Raw genomic sequence first — 19846 nt, forward strand, 5'->3', positions numbered from 1 at the left:
GAATTTCCAAACAGGTATTTTATGTTAAGTAATAGTATAACATGATTATAATAATACCTACCTCATTCAGGTGTTAATTATGGTGTCCTGAAGCTAGTTTTGAAGTACATTTTGTCCCAAAAGAATTGACTGCTTGGTGTCTTTATGAAAAATTAGGTTGGTTTGTATGCCTTTCCTGGAGTTCGTGATGCAGCTACCATCCCATCCTCTAACATGCTTTCTATGCAGCAAGCAACAGAACAACTATGTGACAAATCTATCTGCTACTGTTTCAAAGTGATACTGATATGTAATCAGTCTTCTGGGATTTAAATCCCAACGCAGAGAAAAACTGTTGGTTTTTGAGTTTGTATAGTTTTTGTCAGGAATGCCTGAGAATCTTGTTACTGTGTAACACGCAGTTGAAGATACAGATTCTGCTCTGAGTTGCGATCTCTTTTACACTGGTCCAGCAGCACTGCGCTATGCCATTTTCTCTTACCTTGTGTAGGACTAACAGAGTAACTCTGTATTAGTCCTCCCTAACAGATCAATATGACCAGGGTAATGTGGGAATGGAAAGGAAAAAGGGTATGTGAGAGCAGGTAGGATACTGCCCTGCACTATTCTGTTGTAGAGCCCTAGAGAGCGGTTTCAAACCATGATAGACACGCGGCTATTAAGACGTTTATCACAGCTCTTCAATGAGGCCAGAATTTGCAAGACCCCAGCGTACAAAAGGAGGGATAAAGAATCCAGTCCCAGTGCCAAATTCTGCTGAGTGCAATAACAAAGTGCAGTAAAACTCCAGCACAACGTGTAGACAACAAGTAAATGATGCTTTTGTCATTTTGGCAGAGGAGTCAGAGTGTAACAACTGTTTCCAGCTTGAAATTGGAAAGGTCAAGGTTGCCTGTGCTGATGCCTACATCCTCTGCAATATAAGAGACCAGCTCTGACATGTTTCTTCTACCTTGGGGACTACGTGTGCAGCCTGTCCTGCTGTGCGGCTCCCTGCACTAGCTGTAGGAAACGCTTGCCATCAGAGGGCGGTCTTACACCGAGCCTTCCCCAGACTTATGTCCTTAAGGCTCTCCTAGATGCTGCGTGTAAACTATTAAACATGCAGAGCATTTCCAAACCTTCAAAGCCTCTTAAAAGTGATCTTCAACCAGCGTGATTCTGCATGCAGTTCAGTGCAGGCTAATAGGAGAACTTGGTTCAAGACTTTTAAGATGTGCGTGTCTGACTGTCTTAGGGCTAAGAGTTTGCAGCGTTTTCTCTTCCAGAAGCAGTGTTGTTTAATGACACAATGTTTGTATTTCTGCACAAAATAAGTGCTTATTAAGTCTTCTGCGAAATAAATTCATGTTCTCTCAGGTTTTTTAAATTTGTCGTGTAATATGAAATGCAAATGAGTAGAAAAACAAATTAATAAATCATATATCACAACTTAGAGTATTGCACAAAGGCTAGCAAACTGGCTATGATGTGTAAAAATGTTTCTTGTCCTTCTAAGCCAGACTCATTATTTTAGTCTATTGGTTTTTCTTTCATGTGGGCCTCCCTTCATTAGCCTGTCTTGTGACTAAAAAAAAAAACAAACAACCCACAACCCAAAACACAGGAAAAAATGTTATGCTGGACCACACTACAATGCTGCTTTGGCATCAGAGAGAGGAAGGTGGTGGCTTAGAAAGGAGGGGAGAACAGAAGGGAGAAAGCACTGTCTCTCTTAGATATTTTTGTTTCCAAGGACAACAGTGGCCTTGGCTGAGTTGGTCTGCTGTCATAGAGAATGGTGAATCCCGCATGTGAGCCATCCTTGTGAGAGCACGAGCCATGTAGCAGCCACACCTGGCAGAGAAGTTTCAAGTGAACCAGAGTTGCCACAGCATGGTTATGGGCCCTTTGTTCTCTGGAAACATGTTGAATTGATAAACGGAGTTTATTTTGCAATTTATGCATTCCCTTCCTGCAGGATGATTTGGAGAAGCCTTTATGAGGAGATGTCCACTGATGGCTTGGACTCCAGAGGGCATTTCTGTAGGGGAAGAAGCCTTATTAAAAATACTGGGAATGTTTTGGAAAAGAATGAAATCAGAATTTTCTAAAAAGTTCATTGTGAGTGTTAACATATAAGTGTGCTTATATGAAATAATGGGATGGCAAGTGTGTTAACCCAGCTTGTTCTTACATCTGAACTTCATGACTAACTTCTCAGTAGATTAATAGAAAACTAAAAGAAAGAAGACTGATTTGGTCATTTAAATTGCTACTCTGAAAACTTCATATTTTTAGCACTTCACACAGTCTTCTTTAATATTTTCCCCGATATCATGCTTTTACATTACCTTCAATTTCTTGCTAGTTATTCTCCACTAACTCGATAAGCAGCTGATCTAGAAAAGGGTAGCATATAGTGGGTAATGCCAGAGGCCAGAAATGCAGCGATACTGCTTGTTTTTATCCTGGTGTGTATCCAAATGATTGATTGCCCATATTTTCTTCCTTTATTTTCAAACAGTAGAAATATGGTGGTTTGGAAAAGGAATGAGGGTGTGCATTTCCAGGACAGGATCAGTGTACTGGATGCATGACTGCAGGATATGAGTAGATGTGTATGGACACGGGGGTACAGCTTAATTACAAGGAAGGAACAGGTTATCACTTTAATTCTATGAAACCTAAACAGTTTAGCTGGAAATTAACCACAGCAGGTGTCTGTTTCAGGCTACAGCTTTTTCCTATCAATAAAAAAGGTTCAGTCCTTCCTCCAAAGAAGCCTAGATATACATATGGGGGTTTGATAATCTGGAAAAAAGGCGGCGGGAGGGGAGGTGTGTTAAAAAATCCTTTTTCCCCTGAAGATATTCGGCTTCTCCAGGCTTTGAGATGAAGATTTGGATTGTGATAGCCAAGTTTATGATTTTTGCCATCTCTATGAAATAACATCTGAGTCTTGTGATGTTATAAGTCTCTAAAAAATCTCTGCTTGAAGTGAACATTAACAACTCTCAAGATCCACTGAGTGAAGGAGTATCTTCCAGCTCAGTTTGGGGGGCCTGAACTGAGCATCACCCACCTGGAGCCTGTGCAGAGGACTGAGCACCTATGTCCATCCTGCACTGTCAGGCACTTAGGGAGGTGAGCCAGGAAGTTTAAAGAAAGAAGAGACTGACAAGCAAAGGAGACACAACAGTGAATAGATAACAAGCGGGTGATAAGGACTGAGATGAGGACCAAAATGAGACGCGGAGAAGATGAGCTGGAGAGGCTGTGAACAAAAAGGGCCTGGTGTGGGGAAGGAGAGAAAGAGGGACAAATTTGTCTGCAAGAAACTATAGCAAACACACAACCCTCCAAACCAATGCTGGTACTTCAGACACTCCTTATTCTTCTCTGGTCAGCAAACTGTGGAAATGTGCTAGCAAGATGTGCACTTACCTTCTTTTGCAGCAGGAGACTCCAATTTGGATGGGGAAGTTCTTATTTTAAAAGCCTTTTACTGACGTAAGTAAAAAGATACAGAGAAGACATGGTATCTCCCAGAGAAACCATCTATAAATGTATGGGTATGTCCCATATCAATATTTGTAACGGTTGTGAGACATTGGTGTCATGATAATGTGACTGGGAGGGTACTGCAGAGTTCACAGCCAGCTACTACAGTTTCCTTGTTTTTCTGCTGTGACTTGAGAAAATAAAACACAAGAAATGCTGATTTAGGAGAAGGTAGTAATTCCCTCAAAACTGATATGCATACTTGTTCCTGCCTGGGAGAGAGGAGTAGGCTGCAGTGACTAGGACCAAGTCCTTTGTTTCTTGAGTGACTTGTATCAGCAGAGTCAGAGAATGACAACAAAAATTGCAAATGTATTTCCATTTTCATGTAAAATCATGTTTTCAGTAGAATACAAGTCCTGGCATTTTTCAATGCTGTGTTTTACAGGACTCTCTGAAAATCAATGGCTTGTAGAACAAGACACATTTATTCTTGGTAACATAATGTCATAGATAATATTACAGTTCTATAATAGAGTTGTTCAAAAGCGTATGAACTTCTGGCAGCTGTATTTCCTTTAGTAATGTCATAAGGCAGCAAGTTCCACAGTTCAGTTCATATAGTCTATAAAAAAAATATCATTTTATCCCTCTTAAGCCGTTGTGGCCTTTTCATCTCAAATGTGTCTCTCCGCATTTATTAGGAGATATGGGAAGCAGAAGTTCCCATGGCATTTACTCTTTATAATTCATAAGATAGATATTCTTTATATGTTCTCCTTGTGGCTTCTCATTACACCACTGGAGATACCTCAGGAAACTCAGCAGCTGCCTTAGTGGTTTTATCCCCATGATGAGACTGTAGTTGACTCAGAGTGTTTGGACCCTGCGCAGGTTTTCAAGTACACTTACTTGCATGCAACACAGCCCCTCCAGCTGTGACCTCAGACCTTTTTTTTTTCCCCCCCCTTTCTGCCTGAGAATACCAAAAGCATATTTTTACACTTAAATATGATAGGTAAAAAATCGAACCGCTAGGCAGACAGAATTAAGACTGATAGAAAATCTAAAGCAATTTTCTTGATGGCTAATAATAATTTATAGTGGTGTAAAAAGCAAATTGCAGCATTTGCAAAGGCATCATTCTTCTGTTTAATGCATAGCAAACAGTAATTCACCAACAGTAATAAGCATTTGTCATATGTTTTTATGGGATGCTGAAAAATATAAACCCCTATCCTCAGGAATCTACTGTCCTTGTTATGTTAAAAGATAATTAATGAGGTTGTTTAGATAGAAAGTGTTTCTTTAAAATGTTCATTTACTCTGCCATTTGTGCTGATTGGTTTATCTTTTTGCAACTTAGTTTTCATTTTTGTTTTTAACAGACACTGAGTTCTTGCATTTGAGCTCATTCAGAGTGTGAGAACCTACAGAACACTGCTTTCTGTTTTGGCTTGGCATTAAAAAGACCTGTTTTTAAAAGGTTCCTTTTTAAAATTTTTCTCTCTGCCTTAGATTTTTGTGTAACTTTTGTAGGACCAGCTTCTTAAAATGCTTGGTTTGCAACATTTTCCGCTGCTATCTGTGCTCAGCAATCTTTTGAAAATATTAGCTTTGCCTGTCAGTGTCCTCTGTAAATTCAAAATCCTTAGTTTCTCATGATGACAACCTGGCATAAACCAGCACTGGTGCCAGGAAGGGCAGTCTTGCCCTCCTTTTTGCCTTTCACCCCCTGCCTATCCCCTTACTCGTGCCCCGTTTCCTCATGGCAGCATTAGTGTTCGTGCAGCCATGCAATGAACTGAATCAGAGAACGGATCTAGATGAAAAATAACCAACCCTCCCACAAATGGTTAGCCTACAGCCAGACTGGTTCCTTGAGCCAATCTACCATGAGGCAACATGAATCCCAGTGCCAGGACTTGAGCAGCTGGAGCCGAGAGGAATGATCCATTTTGCAGCAAGATAAATCTGTGCCAGAATGAACTGATCATGAAACTATAGCTGTAAGCTTGAAAACTGCAAACCACTTAGCAATGGACCCCTTGAACCTGCTTGAAACAGCTTACAGAATCAGCCATACTAAAGTATGGCTTTTTACTGTTGCCTCTCAAATTCTCATTTTGCTGCTTCATTCTGAGATGATTGCTTCTCTCAGGTCCTCATCAAGCAGAAGGCTTGAACCCTGGCTTAATTTTAAGTAAGTTAATACTCCCAATAAGTATGTGTTTACATTAGCAGTGCTTAAGTGAATTTATTCCCTGTTTGCACAGCGTTGGCTCCACGGCTAGTGCTCCCAGTCACTTTGACAGTGAAGATGCTGCTGATGATAATATGCTGTCACGATTATTATTTGTCTGAGCTGAACATCACAGATGTTCTCCCATCGGTGAATGATGAAACAGAGCTAAATTCTGCCATTTTTACTCAAAATGAGTGAGACGTGCTGTTCCAGTGGAGCCACCTGCCATGCGGTCTGCCTCCTAAAGGAAGTCAAATGTATCCATGGAGGATCTGTTGATCTGAACAAGCAGGGGCTTTGGAGTAATAGTGTTTGCAGTGATTTGCAAGAACTCTGAGAATTGGCCAAATTCTACCTCATATGAAGTCACTTTTTCCATATTCAAAGTTAAACCAGTGCTGTAGTCCTCTAGCAGACCCTACCCATGGGTAGGTGTCCCCTGTGCTCACAAATAAGTATTAACTGCAGGCAGAGGAGGGATGTGACCAGACTTGGATGTGACTCATAACCTGTCCCCCAGCAAAGCAAGCTATGCTTTCCCCAGGGACAGCAACACGCAGGTCCACGACAGTCACCTTTTAAAGGTGTCTTTGCTGCTGGGATAGAGGGTGAGGATTCTTCCACCGTTCCAGATGCTCCTTGCTGCTGCCCAAGGAATCCAGCGCTGTTATCAGCCTGAGGAGCACAAGGGAGAGAAGTGCCTTTTCTAACGGTGTTTAGATCACTGGCATTTCAGAAACACCTAATGTGATGCAGATGGAGCACGTCGTGCACTGGCCAGCTTTCAGCAGCGGGACTGACGTGCTTTGTGATTAATCACCTGTGCTGGGAGTAAATAAGGCTCAGCCAAAGCTGGATGCTCTGTCCCCGTTTTTGTGCGGGACACTGCTTACATTACATATCTGAATATAGATAAGGTGCTGGGTAGGCACAGCTGGCTCATTCGAGAAAAAAGGCACAAATGACAGAATTTGTACAATTTCTCTCCTTTCTGCTTCAGCTGAAATTGCCACTTTTTCTTCCCTTAATCTGCTCTGGAAAGTGTTTTGCAGCAGTTCACAGTCAAAGTTGGACTGACTAAATAGGTCCTTAAGGGCTTATTTAGCAGCTGAATTAAGTTGAAATTACTAGGTTTCTAGTTGGCATTAGACTGCAGAAAAAAATGTCTTCACTTCTTCCCAATTCATAGCAAAGTTATTTTTTTATAAAGAATTTTTTATCTGAGAACACATTTCCTTTAGGCACCCCAGTTTTATAGCATTCTATTTGTGATTTAATGCACATGGAGGTACATGTGTGTTACTCATATAATGGAACCAGAGGAAAAAAAAAAGAAAATCTGTCCATCTGCAACAGTTTAGTGGGGAAGAGCTATTGTTTTCCAAATTTTTTTCAGCCTATGAAAGTTTGCTTTTTACTATCTACTTGTTAGTGGAGGAGGGCAAGGAGTGGAGTCCTCCATCCAAGGAGCACAGATTGAAGAGACACACTGACACCGGTATGTAAAAGTTTGATTGTGTAACTAATTATCTAGAAAGACCCTATGAAACAACAGCTGGAGAAGATTAAAGCAGGTGGATTTGTGTCTTGAAGAGTCCACCGCATGCCAAAACAAAGTACGGCGTGGGATTATCTTTCCTGGAATGGGATCAGGAAAAATAGCTCTCCTTCTATTAAAATACACCTGAGATCTTGATATGAAAGGCTACAGGTTGCTTATTCCTGTTTTCAATATACGGGGTCAGAATTTCCAAGGCTAGAAGCCTACAGGAAGAGTTCAAAGGTAGAATGTTTGTGCAGGAACTGAATGCAGCCAGCTTCTCTGCTTATTAAAATCTTGCAGGAGTGAAAAGCAGACATCTCTGGAAGAAGAAAACAAACTTTTGTTTCAGAGAGCTGATAGTTTTACTACCTCTTTCGCTGCCAGGATAAGGTCCTCAGCTGGCACAAATAGACCTTTGGCACAGCAAAGCTCTATTGAAGTGCGTGGAGCTGTGCCAGGTAACACCCGCCTGAGATCGGGCCCTCAGATGTGTAGTCAGGATGCCTTCCTGCTGTCAAACTCCAGAGCAGCTCCTCACTGAAATCGGTTCTGAAGCCATAGCCTAGCGTGTGACAAAGCATCTACCAAGTCTGTTACTCCAAGTGGCTCTCTTAAAAAGCTTGTTGCTTCAAAGAAATTATGAGCAAGCCACTATCTTTTTATCATTTTTCTCTCTCATGCCTTCTCTTTGTATTTTTCCTTAAACTAAACATATTATTAAAGCTTTCTAAAAGCCTGCAGAAATTAATTAGCTAAAACTGGCAATAGGCAATAATGCGTGTCAAATAAAAATATAATCAACATTTTTCCCAGAATTGCCAAGATCTTAGAACTTTGCGGTAAACCAAATATTTTTAAAGTGGAGCAAGAAATGTAAACTCTATATTTGCCAGCAGTAGGTGGATTGCAGATGCAGTAAATCCATTTTTGTTGTACTATCCAGGTAATTAATCCTGTATTTCAACAAAATCCCAATAAGCTGGCTGTGTATCACTCTGTGTTCCAAGCAGCATGAAGATAACTTGTGAAATTTAAGAATCCTTTATTGTTCCGTTTTCTCTCTTTCTGTTCCTTCTTAATCAGCTAATAAAAAGATGTAAGCTCTTAATAAGGTTATGCTCAACCTTAGCTGAAAAGTCCCTGTCCAGGCTGTTTTCTCTGAAAAAATGTGTTGTGGTTCATAGGTTTTGCGGAATATAACTATCTGGATATCCTGCATGCTGTGCTATAAGCCCTTTGCATAGACTGTAAATCCTCAAGAATTTTGCAAGTTAAGAATTTTTGAACAAATATATTTACTGTCTGAGGACCCGATCCTCTAATTAGTGCTGTACACGTAAATTCTTACACTCAAATAGATGCAGGTATATTGTTTTAGCTCAAGGGTCCAACTCTGCAGATTTTCACTCAATAAATAGTAAAGGATGCAAGATCAGAGCCTCAAGAATCAAAGAAAATAGTTTTTAAATGCGGTGTCTTTGGTTAAACATACCACAGTGAATTTGGACTAAGATCTGATTCTAAACTGAATTCATCACTCTTATGCTGATTTAATCTGCAGTGTGGGGGGAAAATTGGGCCAATGAGACCAAAATAAACATTTTGCTCAGATCTGCCTCCTTATCTGACGTTGGAGGGTCCCATAAAGGGATGAAAAAGAGCGTTGAAATACAGTTACAAACTTCAAGGTTTTTATTGCTCTTATCAGGACAGCATATAAGATGGCTGTGTATATGATGTGTGTATGTGGTCTCTGACCACAAAACTTAACATGAGAAAGGAAAGTGTTGACACTTGGTAAAGAAATGGGTTCCTCCCAGCCACCCACCCACAAATACAGTGTGTGTAGCAATCGTCTCCTAATGTGCTTTTTTTCCCTCCAGATATATGTGAGTGCTCTGATCTTTTATTTGGCTCTTTAATGCATCCCTGCAAAAGAAATTACTATTCTGGGATGTTGCTAAAACATTAAAGTGGCTCTTTTGCATCAGCACTGGCTGGCTTGAAATGAGTTCCATAGGGAGCCTCGAAAGGGGATCCGTCCCGTCACAAACTGGTTGAGGATATAGATGTGGAAAAGGAAGAGGTGTTCGACTGTTGAGGGGTTGCCTGGAACTCCTTTTTCAGCTCTAATGTTTCCTTTGCTGGATTTGCCCTCTTGCTTTGGAGTCTGAATTTCCGGTACCTAAAATAAGTGATCAACTCCGGGCCATGCACATATGGTTTGATAAATACTGAACGGCCTGGAATCTTGCATGGCTGACACTCTGTTTCCAGCGTTGTGGTAAACAGCTGAATAGAAAGGAGAAGGCAGCAAGTCTTCAACTGCACTCGCCAAGAACATCTGCATTTATGAAAACTTTCCCTAATTGAAAATCTAGTAGTTTCAAATGCTGTAGACTCAGAGTTTGGAAACTAGCTCAGGGGCTGCTAAGATAGCAAGAAGCAGCCGTGGTTTTGAGCCCTCAGTTCAGGTTACACGCCCACGCTCCTCCTTGTAATTTGGGCATTCAGGAGGTGCTAATAACATCTTTACGAATTCTAACAAGGGAAAACTTTCTCTCTTTAGACTTCAGACACATTATTCTGCGGTTCTTCTCCAAGTCCCTTTCCTTGCCATCTCCCCTGCCCCCATTTCTCTTCCTCCTCCTCCTCCTCAATATTTCCTCCTGGTTCTTTGAGATCTACTACACCAAAAATATTTTTGGAAATACCACAGACTATTGTTTTTATTAGTGACTGGAAAGCTTTGTAGTAGGATGCTTTTGTGTTTCATTTGTTTTCCTTGCTCTGGCACAGCTGTTTTTGTTTTAGCAGCATTAGAGAGATGGTTAAACTATTTGTGGCCTTTTCTAACCCAGCAGATCTCTTCCACTGAATGCTTTAAACTGAATGACTGAAACTGTAACTAACAGGTTGTCTGCGTGGGCAGTTTTGTGCATAGAGTTACAAAAGCACTGGTTTTATGAGATCTTTTAATTTGTTCAGCAAAACACTGATCACTGTGAAGCAAGTCCCAGTTTCCCTATAAATTTCCCAGCCAGAACATTGACAGAACCTTGACTTGGGAAGATACAGAACAGATGAAGCATTAGATCTTGTTCAAACCTGTGCGTGCTCGGAAATGATTCATGGAAAAGAGGTTTATGTAGGTGTGGTGATCCCCACCTTAGCCAAGAAGGAATAGGAAGAAACATCACAGCAGGTGGTGGGGTAGAATGTGAGGACAACAGAGGACAACTCTGCTGAAGGTGGTATGTAGCAGCTACAAACACTGAACTGGCCACTGTGGTTACAAGGAGGAAAACGGGAAATCAGGAAACAGACACTCACTCAGAGAAGGGTGACAGCAGAAAGTAGTAAATGAAGAATGAAGCGAACAAAAAGTAAAGTAAAATGAAAAAGTAAATGGAGACTGAAAACATAATGCATCTGTGCAAAGGTACCTTAGAAGCAAAAGGAAAAAGAGGCAATGAGTTGTACTGGGGGCTTCAGTATTCATGCCTGGTGACATAATGTGATATTGAAAGTGCAGGCTGATGAGTATCAGGAAAATGAAAGATAAGAGTGTAGCTAAGATCTGTCTCTCTAAATCGCGCTCTTACCCCGCGTTCCCACCACCTTTGCTGGGCAGGCACAAGCAGCTGTGCAGTGATGAAGTTTAGAGAATTGCTCTGTTTGACATCGGTTGGGCAGTTTTCTTTCTGGGGAGGTCAGGCAGATGATGGACCTGGTTTGAGTCTCTGTATGACTGTGTGAACCCAGGACTGGTACTGGGGAGGCGGGGGGAAAGAGCAGCATGTGGGTATGGGGTAGATGGCACCATCCCTGTCAGCATCTTACAGCATTGGAAGAGCAGCACATACATTAGCTCGCTGATGAAATATAATGCAGGTGGCGTTGGGAAAGGACATACTGTATCTCCTATATACAGTAATGCTGAGTGTGGCTCTTCCCTTTTGTATGCAATGGGTGGGGAAGCAGCTGCACTTGTCAGAAACCACCTCCTCAGTGGTTTGACAATGCAAAAGCAAAGGCTGAGATGACTTTTCAAGCACATTTTTTCCCTGCTGTTTTTTGTATTTTTCCTTCATTAAACATAATTGTTTTCAACTCTCCTGTCAGTTTTGCTGGGGGACACATCAGTGGATTCGTGACTGAATGAGGCCAGGGACAATGCAGAGAGCACAACTCATGTCTGAAAGTCTTGAATGACTAAAGTCTGTTGTCAGATGATGATATTGAGGTAATAATAGCAAGAGAAGAGGACAGAGAAACTGAGTAGAATTCAGCAAGGTACTACATATGTAGATGCATATTAGATTAACTGGAGTTATGCTGAATGTTGGTAACAAACTGCAGACAATCAGACCTTGTATAGTAACAAAGTTTGTTGCTCACTTTTCCTCTGTTTAAAAAATTGCAACAAAAGCATCGCTTTAAGCTGACCCAAAATGCAGTATTTTCTACTTTAAGCTTTATTACAGTCACAGAAGAAAAACAAAGCAAACATGTATGCACAGAACTAGCTAAGATAGAAGAGGACCCTTGTGGAATATTGTTAATGAAAAAAGATATGCATATACTGACATCTGTGTGAACATCTGTATCAACATCTGTAAACATGGGTTGTTTCCCTTTATAGTGAATTATACAGAGAGAGAACATACTCTGTTTACATGTCCTATATCCGCAGAGGCATATAACTACTTCTCTATAGGTGTGTGTCATTCAGTAGGCTTTATTCAGCGCAATACAGTAAAGGGAATTTTTCACCTGTCTACCCCCAGAAGACATACTGTTTCTGCTGGTACGAAGGCACGTCACAAGTACGGAATTGTCAGTCATCTGTCCTACAGTGCCATAACAATCAGTGTAGTTGCATTTAGCTCACTCCATGTTTTTCTACTGCATCAAATAGCAACACGTACGTTTCAGCCAAACTTTTTTGAACTGTTACCCACGGCCCTGTTTCTTGCCTGTTACTACACTCCAGTTATGATCTTTGCATTGGCTGTTCTACTGTTCTCCTGACTGACTCATTTCAGGGCTCCAAAGGGTGCGCCAGCTGGGGAAAAACACAAGATATTTCAGACGAAGACTGCATGAAATGGGCTTCATCATTTATGGCAATGATGATTCTCCCGTTGTCCCCTTACTCCTTTATATGCCTGGTAAGATAGGGTAAGTACTGGAAAAAAAACTGTTGGCAAAACACACGTTATTCAAGTTCATAGGATATTTGGTATACAGTGTGAAAAATGTAGTTATGTGCGGTAGATGCTTCACAAGAGAAACATACACTGTTAAGTGAATTCATCGTTTAGTTATGTTCTATCTTAAATTTGGCCCTAGACTTAATTTTGAGCTGTTCCAGTACTCAGAATTTTTAAAATTTCTCTTTATCCTTTTTTTAACTTGGTCTGGAATAATACTTTTGACAGTATTTTGAATTTGTTTTGTTTTGGTTTTCATTTGTAATCATTAAAAGAGATATATTGCCTTTGATGTATGAATTGTTTTGGATGGATGTTCCTTTTCCCCAGCTGATCTTTCAACAGTCTTTGCATGTTTTACCATTCAGTACCTATCAAACAGCACCTTGGATATGCAGACCAGAAGTCAGTAGCAGCACACTGCAAGGGCTGAGCTCTAGGGAGTATTTGCAAGTAGCTTAGTGTAGCTGTGTGCTGTAGGTCTAGTGCATACCACACAAAAGGATCCTAAACTGGCAGAGAATTGTAAGAGCAAAGAAACCATCACATAGCTTGTTTTATTCCTGTTGATGTGCAGGAACACAGCTCTTATACCTTCCAGAAGCCCAGCTTCTTCAGTTCTTAGGGACTGTGAATGCCCACACATTTTGATTTGCACTCAAAGTCTTTCATTGACATAAATGAATCATGTCTATTCTACAGTGCTTTCTCTGCCATCACACTTCTATTTGACACCCACTTGGCTTCATGAGCTGTGAAGCAGCAAAGGATCTCAGTCCTACTGGTAAAATTCTGGCTCTTATTGAATTCAATGGGAATATTACCATCCACTTCAATTGAAGACAAGATTTTACCCATTGTTTTATTATACTTGAATGTTTTCTCTTTGTGGTCAGTTTATTGGAGATAATTTACTTTTGTTTTTTTCTTCTTCTCTCCTCAGGGCTTTTGCAAGACGCATGTTAGAAAAAAATATCGGGGTGGTTGTGGTTGGGTTTCCAGCTACTCCTATCACAGAATCCAGGGCTCGGTTTTGTGTGTCAGCTGCACATACACGGGAGATGTTAGACACGGTAAGCACAGCAGATGTCCCGCTGAAATTAACTTCAGATGCAAAGGAGGTTGGGAGAAGCTGTGTGTCTGTTACTTTGAATCTCAATAATTCATTTTTACATTTGTTTTTCTGGCCTTGTCACTTGATCTTTAAAGGCATTTTAGCCTTATACGTTTTATTTTTTAAAATAAATTATGGGACAGTTAACTTATTACGCTCTTCTATTTCTAATAGAGACTAAATCTGTCATAGCTAATAAAGACCTACATGTAGAGCACAGCAAGATAAAAGTTAAATGCTAGCTCAAAACTGTGAGAGTAGAAAACCTGGAATGATATGGAAATAACTGAAAATCAAGTTTTCCGTATCCTTATTTTCATTACATATTTCCACATGTTTCTTGAATTGCAGAAGTAAATGGGACAGCCTTGGGGGTACAGGTGGAAATTGCAAACACTGTTTGGAACTGTTTGAATCCAATGAAGTTTAATTGGTGCTGTCTGGCCTGTCACAGTTCTGTATCTTTCTCTGTTATCAGAAATACTGCTAGGCGTATGTTGAGACTTCCGTTGTAAACCTCCGTTCCAACGCAGTCAGAAATGTGTTTAAAATAAACTCTCTAAAATTTTCCATCTCCCTTTCTTGCCAAAGGTGTTTTTTGGCCTTGCTTGATATATGTTCTTTCGTTCTCAGAATAAGCTGACTTAGAGGCATGAAACATGGAGGCTTGGCAGCAAATTTCAGGCTTTCTTTTTCCTCTCTTTGCACAAGATGGTCAAAGCAAAAAACCTGTGTACATGGAAGGCATTTGAGTTAAAGATGCCGCTCCTTCATGCAGACAAGCACCTGTGCCTGCAGGGAGTCCCTGGATCTCTATTGGCATCCTGAGATTCATGTGGAACTTGAGGCCAGAGCCCTGCCTGGCTGACCAGCTCCCACGCCAGTGTAGACCCCTCTCAAACAACATCAAAAAATCTGCCTTGCATGTGTACAGTATAAAATTATATTAGCAAGGTATAATACCATAAAGACAATATTGCATAGAACAGGGCACAGCTACATACTGGTGTTGGTCTTTGTCAGCTTTTGCTGCTTGTGTAGGTTTTGATTTATGTAACTAACAGTAGGGGATGAAGTTGATCTGAAGATTAATCTCTTGAAGTAGCTGCTTTGATTTCATTCCTCTCTCTCCACCCGCACCTGTCAAGCCCATTACTTGTTCACGTCCTGCTACCTGCACATTGCTGCTTCCTGGTACCAGTGAGAGTCTGAAATGCATCCTGTATTTTTGCCTTTGAAAGTGGGATCATTGCCGTAGTACTTGTGGCAATCTTTAAGTGTCCTTACAGTATGGGGGAATGGCAATGCTCTGAGTTTAATTACTTGCAGATGGAAAGTTTTTAGGACAAACACTTTGTGAATATGCCTAAACGCAGGGTAACAACAGGTAACAAGCACAATGAAAATTTTCCCTTTGGCAAAATTTGTTTTGAATCTCAGCCTGGAACTAAAAAGAGGAAAGACCAAGCTCCCAAGAATAACTTCCTTAATGACCTTGAAGTTATCTCTCTGCATAAACCATTACTAAATTACTCTCTTCTGTTCTTGAGCTTATTTTAGTGGCTTAACAAAAACAGGCTCAAAATCAAAATTTGCTGCTTTCTTCTTTAATGCCAGAAGGTTGGGTGCTCTTGAATGTGGATCAGGTGATGCAAAACACTGAGCTGCTTCTATGGTATAGAGTTCCCTGGCTACTTTTTGAATCTACTGAGAGCCGGGGACACAGCTCAGCACGAATTGCATTAAAATATTAATGCATTATTAATTATGCCTGTGATATTAATACAAGAAGATAATGGAATGCACTAAAAATATCTTAAACTATTCAAACTATGGTGACTCTGATCAGCACTGTGGGCTGAGTCCCATCTAAGAAAATGCAGTGGCATCTCCAGCCTTTGGGATCTACAGGGAAATATTGAACTATTGCCTTACACATCCCTTTTGCACAAGGAAAGATAACTTTTCATCTGGATTATTATCTCCCTGTGCTTTTAGGAAAAGATAATTTTTTTTTCATCTGTGCTCAATTAATGTGCTTAGTAATAAACCATAACATACTGAAGGAGTAAGTTCTGTTCTCGTAGATGCTATTGTACATCTACGACTGCATTGATGTTCACTACAGGAGAACGAAAGCAAAATTTGCCCATTTTCCCTTTAAACTTTCTTTAATTGATGCTTCTATGATCTTGTTCTGCTGTAAAGTAGAGGTTACTAGAACTTCATTTCTTTTCCAAGAGAATTGACACAGTGTAATGGTCTTACAGGTTTTGAATGCTCTGGATGAATTGGGTGATTTTCTACATCTGAAATATTCACGGTATTCCAAGTCATCTCATCCCGAACTTTATGAAGAAACTAGGCTTGAACTTGAAGATTAAGTTTTCCACCCATGAAGAGAACATTATGATGCTATGAAAGGGGGGAAAACCCGAAAACTAAAAAATAAGAATGCATTTCTTCCCTTCTAAGGACAATTTTTGTTTCTCAGTTAATTGAAAGGAGGTGAAGCTCGGGTGTTGCATTTTATTGTATCAAGTTTCTGTATTCAAGAGACTGAAATATTGATACAGATTTGCCTCCCCAGGAGATCTGTCCTTCTTACGGTATTTTTGATGCAGAATGAATGCATCCATTGATCAAGTCGCTAACGTACAGCTTTTGTTACGGCCCCTTTTTATGAAGAGGCTTCAGATAGTCTTAATTGTGACTGAAATAATAAAGTTTAAAAACTGAATGTATTCCAGTGTAGTATGGTAATATAACTGAGCTTCATCAGTGAGATTGATTTTTATCTGTTAAAGAGCATAAATCAAGACATTGGTGTGGACTGCTACAGAGGAATGAGCAGAAAGTACTTTCTTTAACTAAGTTGCCCTATCATGCATTTCTCCAAGGACAGAAAATGTTAGAAGGTGGCTAATGCTGAGAAGAAGAAAAGTAGCCTGATCACGTATTTCTGACAGCAGATTATGGGAAAGGGAGAACGCCGCCTCCTCTCCACAGACCCTTTCTTGGCCACTTAAATATACTATAAGCTTCATAATGTACAAAAATTTGGGCTTAGGCATAAACAGAAATGCTTTTCTGCTAACGCGTTTGACCTACAGCTTATCATCTTATCACAACGTAAGTTCTTCAGCAGGCTTGCTCCCTTTTCGTGTAGCAGCAGTAAATAATTTTAATAACCATTTAACTTTCCCGTAAAAACCTTGATCAAAACAGTCAGATACTTGCAGTTCACAAACTGCAGATGACATTTATAGGCCCATTCCCAAGTTTCTTGAACTACTTATGGGCTTAATAAATTCACTAACAAGTACATAATGCTGAAGCTGTTAGTTATACAGAATGTGAAGTTCAAGATGCCATAAGCCGTTCTGCCACCTGTTAAATTGAAAACTCTGCCATTTCTCAATGTGCTAAAGTCATCCACTTAATAACATTTCTTGAAATATTCTTGTCCGTTTTATGCATGTCAGGGGTTGTTTCACGTGTCTAGTCGCAGACTTTTTTGAGTTGTTTGCTTTTCAAATAATTGATTATGTTATCTGAGGGGGGAGATGTCCTTGTCCCCTTTTCCACTGCCTGAGCGACAAATGCTCAAAGATACTTGAAGGAATTGTTACAGCTGGCAGTTTCCCTGTAATGCCTGCAGCAGCATTATTGTCAGGCTTATGTGGGCTGAGTTGCTTGAAGGAGATTGGGGGCTTTTTCCCTTTTTTACAGCATTGAAAAGCGGTTCTGCAGCTTTAAGAATGAACTCCAAACCATTCCACGCTATCAAATGTCATTGTAAACACATCAGATGAGAGATGTTTAGCTTTCTGTTGCACAGATGTACCACACTTTCATGTTCTCTTGAAAGCTGTGGTGTAAACTTAACCCACAGCTGCAATATTAGATTTAAGAACAGAACAATTAAATTGCGGAGTACCAATTACACTATATTACTCCCTGCTTGTTAAAGCAGCTTTCAGGATATAACAAGGCTGATTGGTTATGAGGGCCCATTTTTTGTTGGATTTTTGTTGTTGTTGTTGTGCAAGTTAATAAAAATCCAGTGGTGCTATAACTTTAAGAATTGATTACAACACATTCCATAATATCAAATGTCGGCTTTAGGAAACATATATCAAGGACTGGGGGAGGACTAAATGGTGTCATATGATTCTTCACGTTGGTAGACGGACTTGAGAAACATTGCAGAGGTGGTAGGGAGCTGTGTTTGTGGATAAGAGCAAAGCCACTGTATAAATATTAAAATACTCAAGCACAGGACAAGGAGAAATTGGGAAACCTGAACTTTGTCTTTGAGTAACCTGGCAACTTGTGATGTACAGCTTTGTTACATGCAGGGGGACTGCACTTACTGTGAAGGAGATGGGTTGAGAAATTTCTGCAACCTGTTCCTCAAGGAAAAGTACTGAATTTGATATATTGCGTTTTGATCTCTATTGACGAACATCTGCGGCCAGATCCTCAGTTGACTTCTGACCTTCCATCTTGGGGTATACGGCCATAGTTTATATTTCAGCAAACGTTATTACACGTGCTGTTGCAGGCAACATGCTATTTCCCTCAAAGAGAGGCCTGAGATTGATTAAACTACAGAATGATCACTTTTTGTCCCCCTATAGGGGAATGTTTTCTGTCTAAAGCTGAATTCCTCCTGCCCTCAGAACATTACTCTCTCTCATATTAAGGAGACAGGACAGCTATTTTTCAGAGACTGTCAGCTGATTTATTATATGCTCTCCTCTGATGTCTTCCATCCTTTACACATTAGAGAAAGTACAGGCTGACTATCCCTGGGCTTGGGGAACAGTTAGGGAGAAATCCCCGCTCCACTGGTGCAATAATAACACTCCCAGGAACTTCAGCCTTCTGGATTTTCCCCATGTGGCTTAGTTATGGTCTGGCACTGGCTTATCCACCAGAGTAATTTCAGTGGATTTTTTCCAGATTTACATCCATTTTAATAGATTTAGAGTTGATTAGCACTTGGAGACTCTATTTTAGCTAGCTTAATTAAAAAACTGATGGAGTACTTATTAGGGAATTAGCACATCTAGCATAAGGATCACATATTTCCTAGAATGTACTCCATCTTCAAGCATGCATGTTCTCAGGAGATATAGTTCTCTGTAATTGTTTTAGAAGGTTTTGAAGAAGAACTGCCTTCAATAAATAAAAATTGCTCAACTTGTCATGTTTTAATCCAGTGGAAATGTAAGTATGAATACATTAACTTTTCATTGGCAAGCTGCAATTCCACGATCTTGTTATCTTACATAAAATCTTGATTGACGTTCATGCTATGGGAAGACTCAAGAGTTGTCTGCTTGACAGAGTATCTGAATTGTTTGCCCTTTCCTGTACCTTTATCCCACCTCATCTTTTAGAACGCCTTCAGTTCCTGAGCTTATTGAACATGTCAAGGTGGTTCCCCCATCCACTGCTCCTGCCTCTTTATATTGTTCTCTCTGTTCTGCTGGTTTCTGTCCTCTGGGTCGAGGGGAGAGCACACCGGCAGCTGCAGAGGGCCTGAAGTGTAACAGTTGGCTTTTTAGGCGTTGCCTCACTCCGCCTGCTTTTCCTGCTATCTTCATCATCTCCTGCAGACTTTAATCTTTCCTTTTGAAATAAAAGGTTCCTGATGGTGATGCTAAGTTTCTAAGCTGAACCAAATCTGAGCTGCCCAAGCTGTTGAATCAAGAATGGGCTTGATCTATCACTCATGCGAGTGTAGATGAGGTTAAATCTTGCATTGAAGTCAGTAGTGTTGGTTTAAAACTAGTGCAACCATGAGAGCAACCTGTCAGTGTGAGGTGAGTTGCCTGCATTTATTTCAGAGGGGTTTGAACACTGATGTTTCTGGACTATTTCACAGCCACTACTCTTCACGGGGGACCAAGATATGGGAGTGGATTTATTTCAGGTAGGATTTAAAATTTTTTTTTCTCTTTTATTTTTTCTCCCAAAATGTGTTTGACTGGAGGTGCATCACATATTTCCCTGTCCTGCTGAGACAGGGAACAACATAATGATGTAAGAAAAGCAATCTACACTGAAGGTGTTTATGTACTTTCTAGCCTGCTTAGAAATCCAATAGAGATTCTCTAATATACGATCTGCTTTTTATTTGTGCATAAAGTTTAATTGTTCTTCAAATTAAAACACAGATCAGGACCAAATTTTAAAGAAACCACACCACCTGCTGAGAAATGGCAGATGTCATT

The 19846-nt window shown here is 40.3% G+C and overlaps 1 protein-coding gene across 1 annotated transcript in view; it reads left to right on the top strand.

Moving 5' to 3' along the window:
- The window catches only part of SPTLC3 (serine palmitoyltransferase, long chain base subunit 3), an 85118-nt gene extending 68782 nt beyond the window's left edge, over positions 1–16336 (top strand). The window contains exons 10-12 of the mRNA XM_010285903.1: positions 12320–12455; positions 13431–13560; positions 15872–16336. Of these exons, the coding sequence (XP_010284205.1) occupies positions 12320–12455; positions 13431–13560; positions 15872–15985 (380 nt within the window). The 3' untranslated portion in view covers positions 15986–16336. The remainder of the gene's footprint in view (positions 1–12319; positions 12456–13430; positions 13561–15871) is intronic.
- The last annotated feature ends 3510 nt before the right edge of the window (positions 16337–19846 follow it).

This window comes from Phaethon lepturus, unplaced genomic scaffold, assembly GCF_000687285.1.
Source record: "Phaethon lepturus isolate BGI_N335 unplaced genomic scaffold, ASM68728v1 scaffold13834, whole genome shotgun sequence".
NCBI lineage: Eukaryota > Metazoa > Chordata > Aves > Phaethontiformes > Phaethontidae > Phaethon > Phaethon lepturus.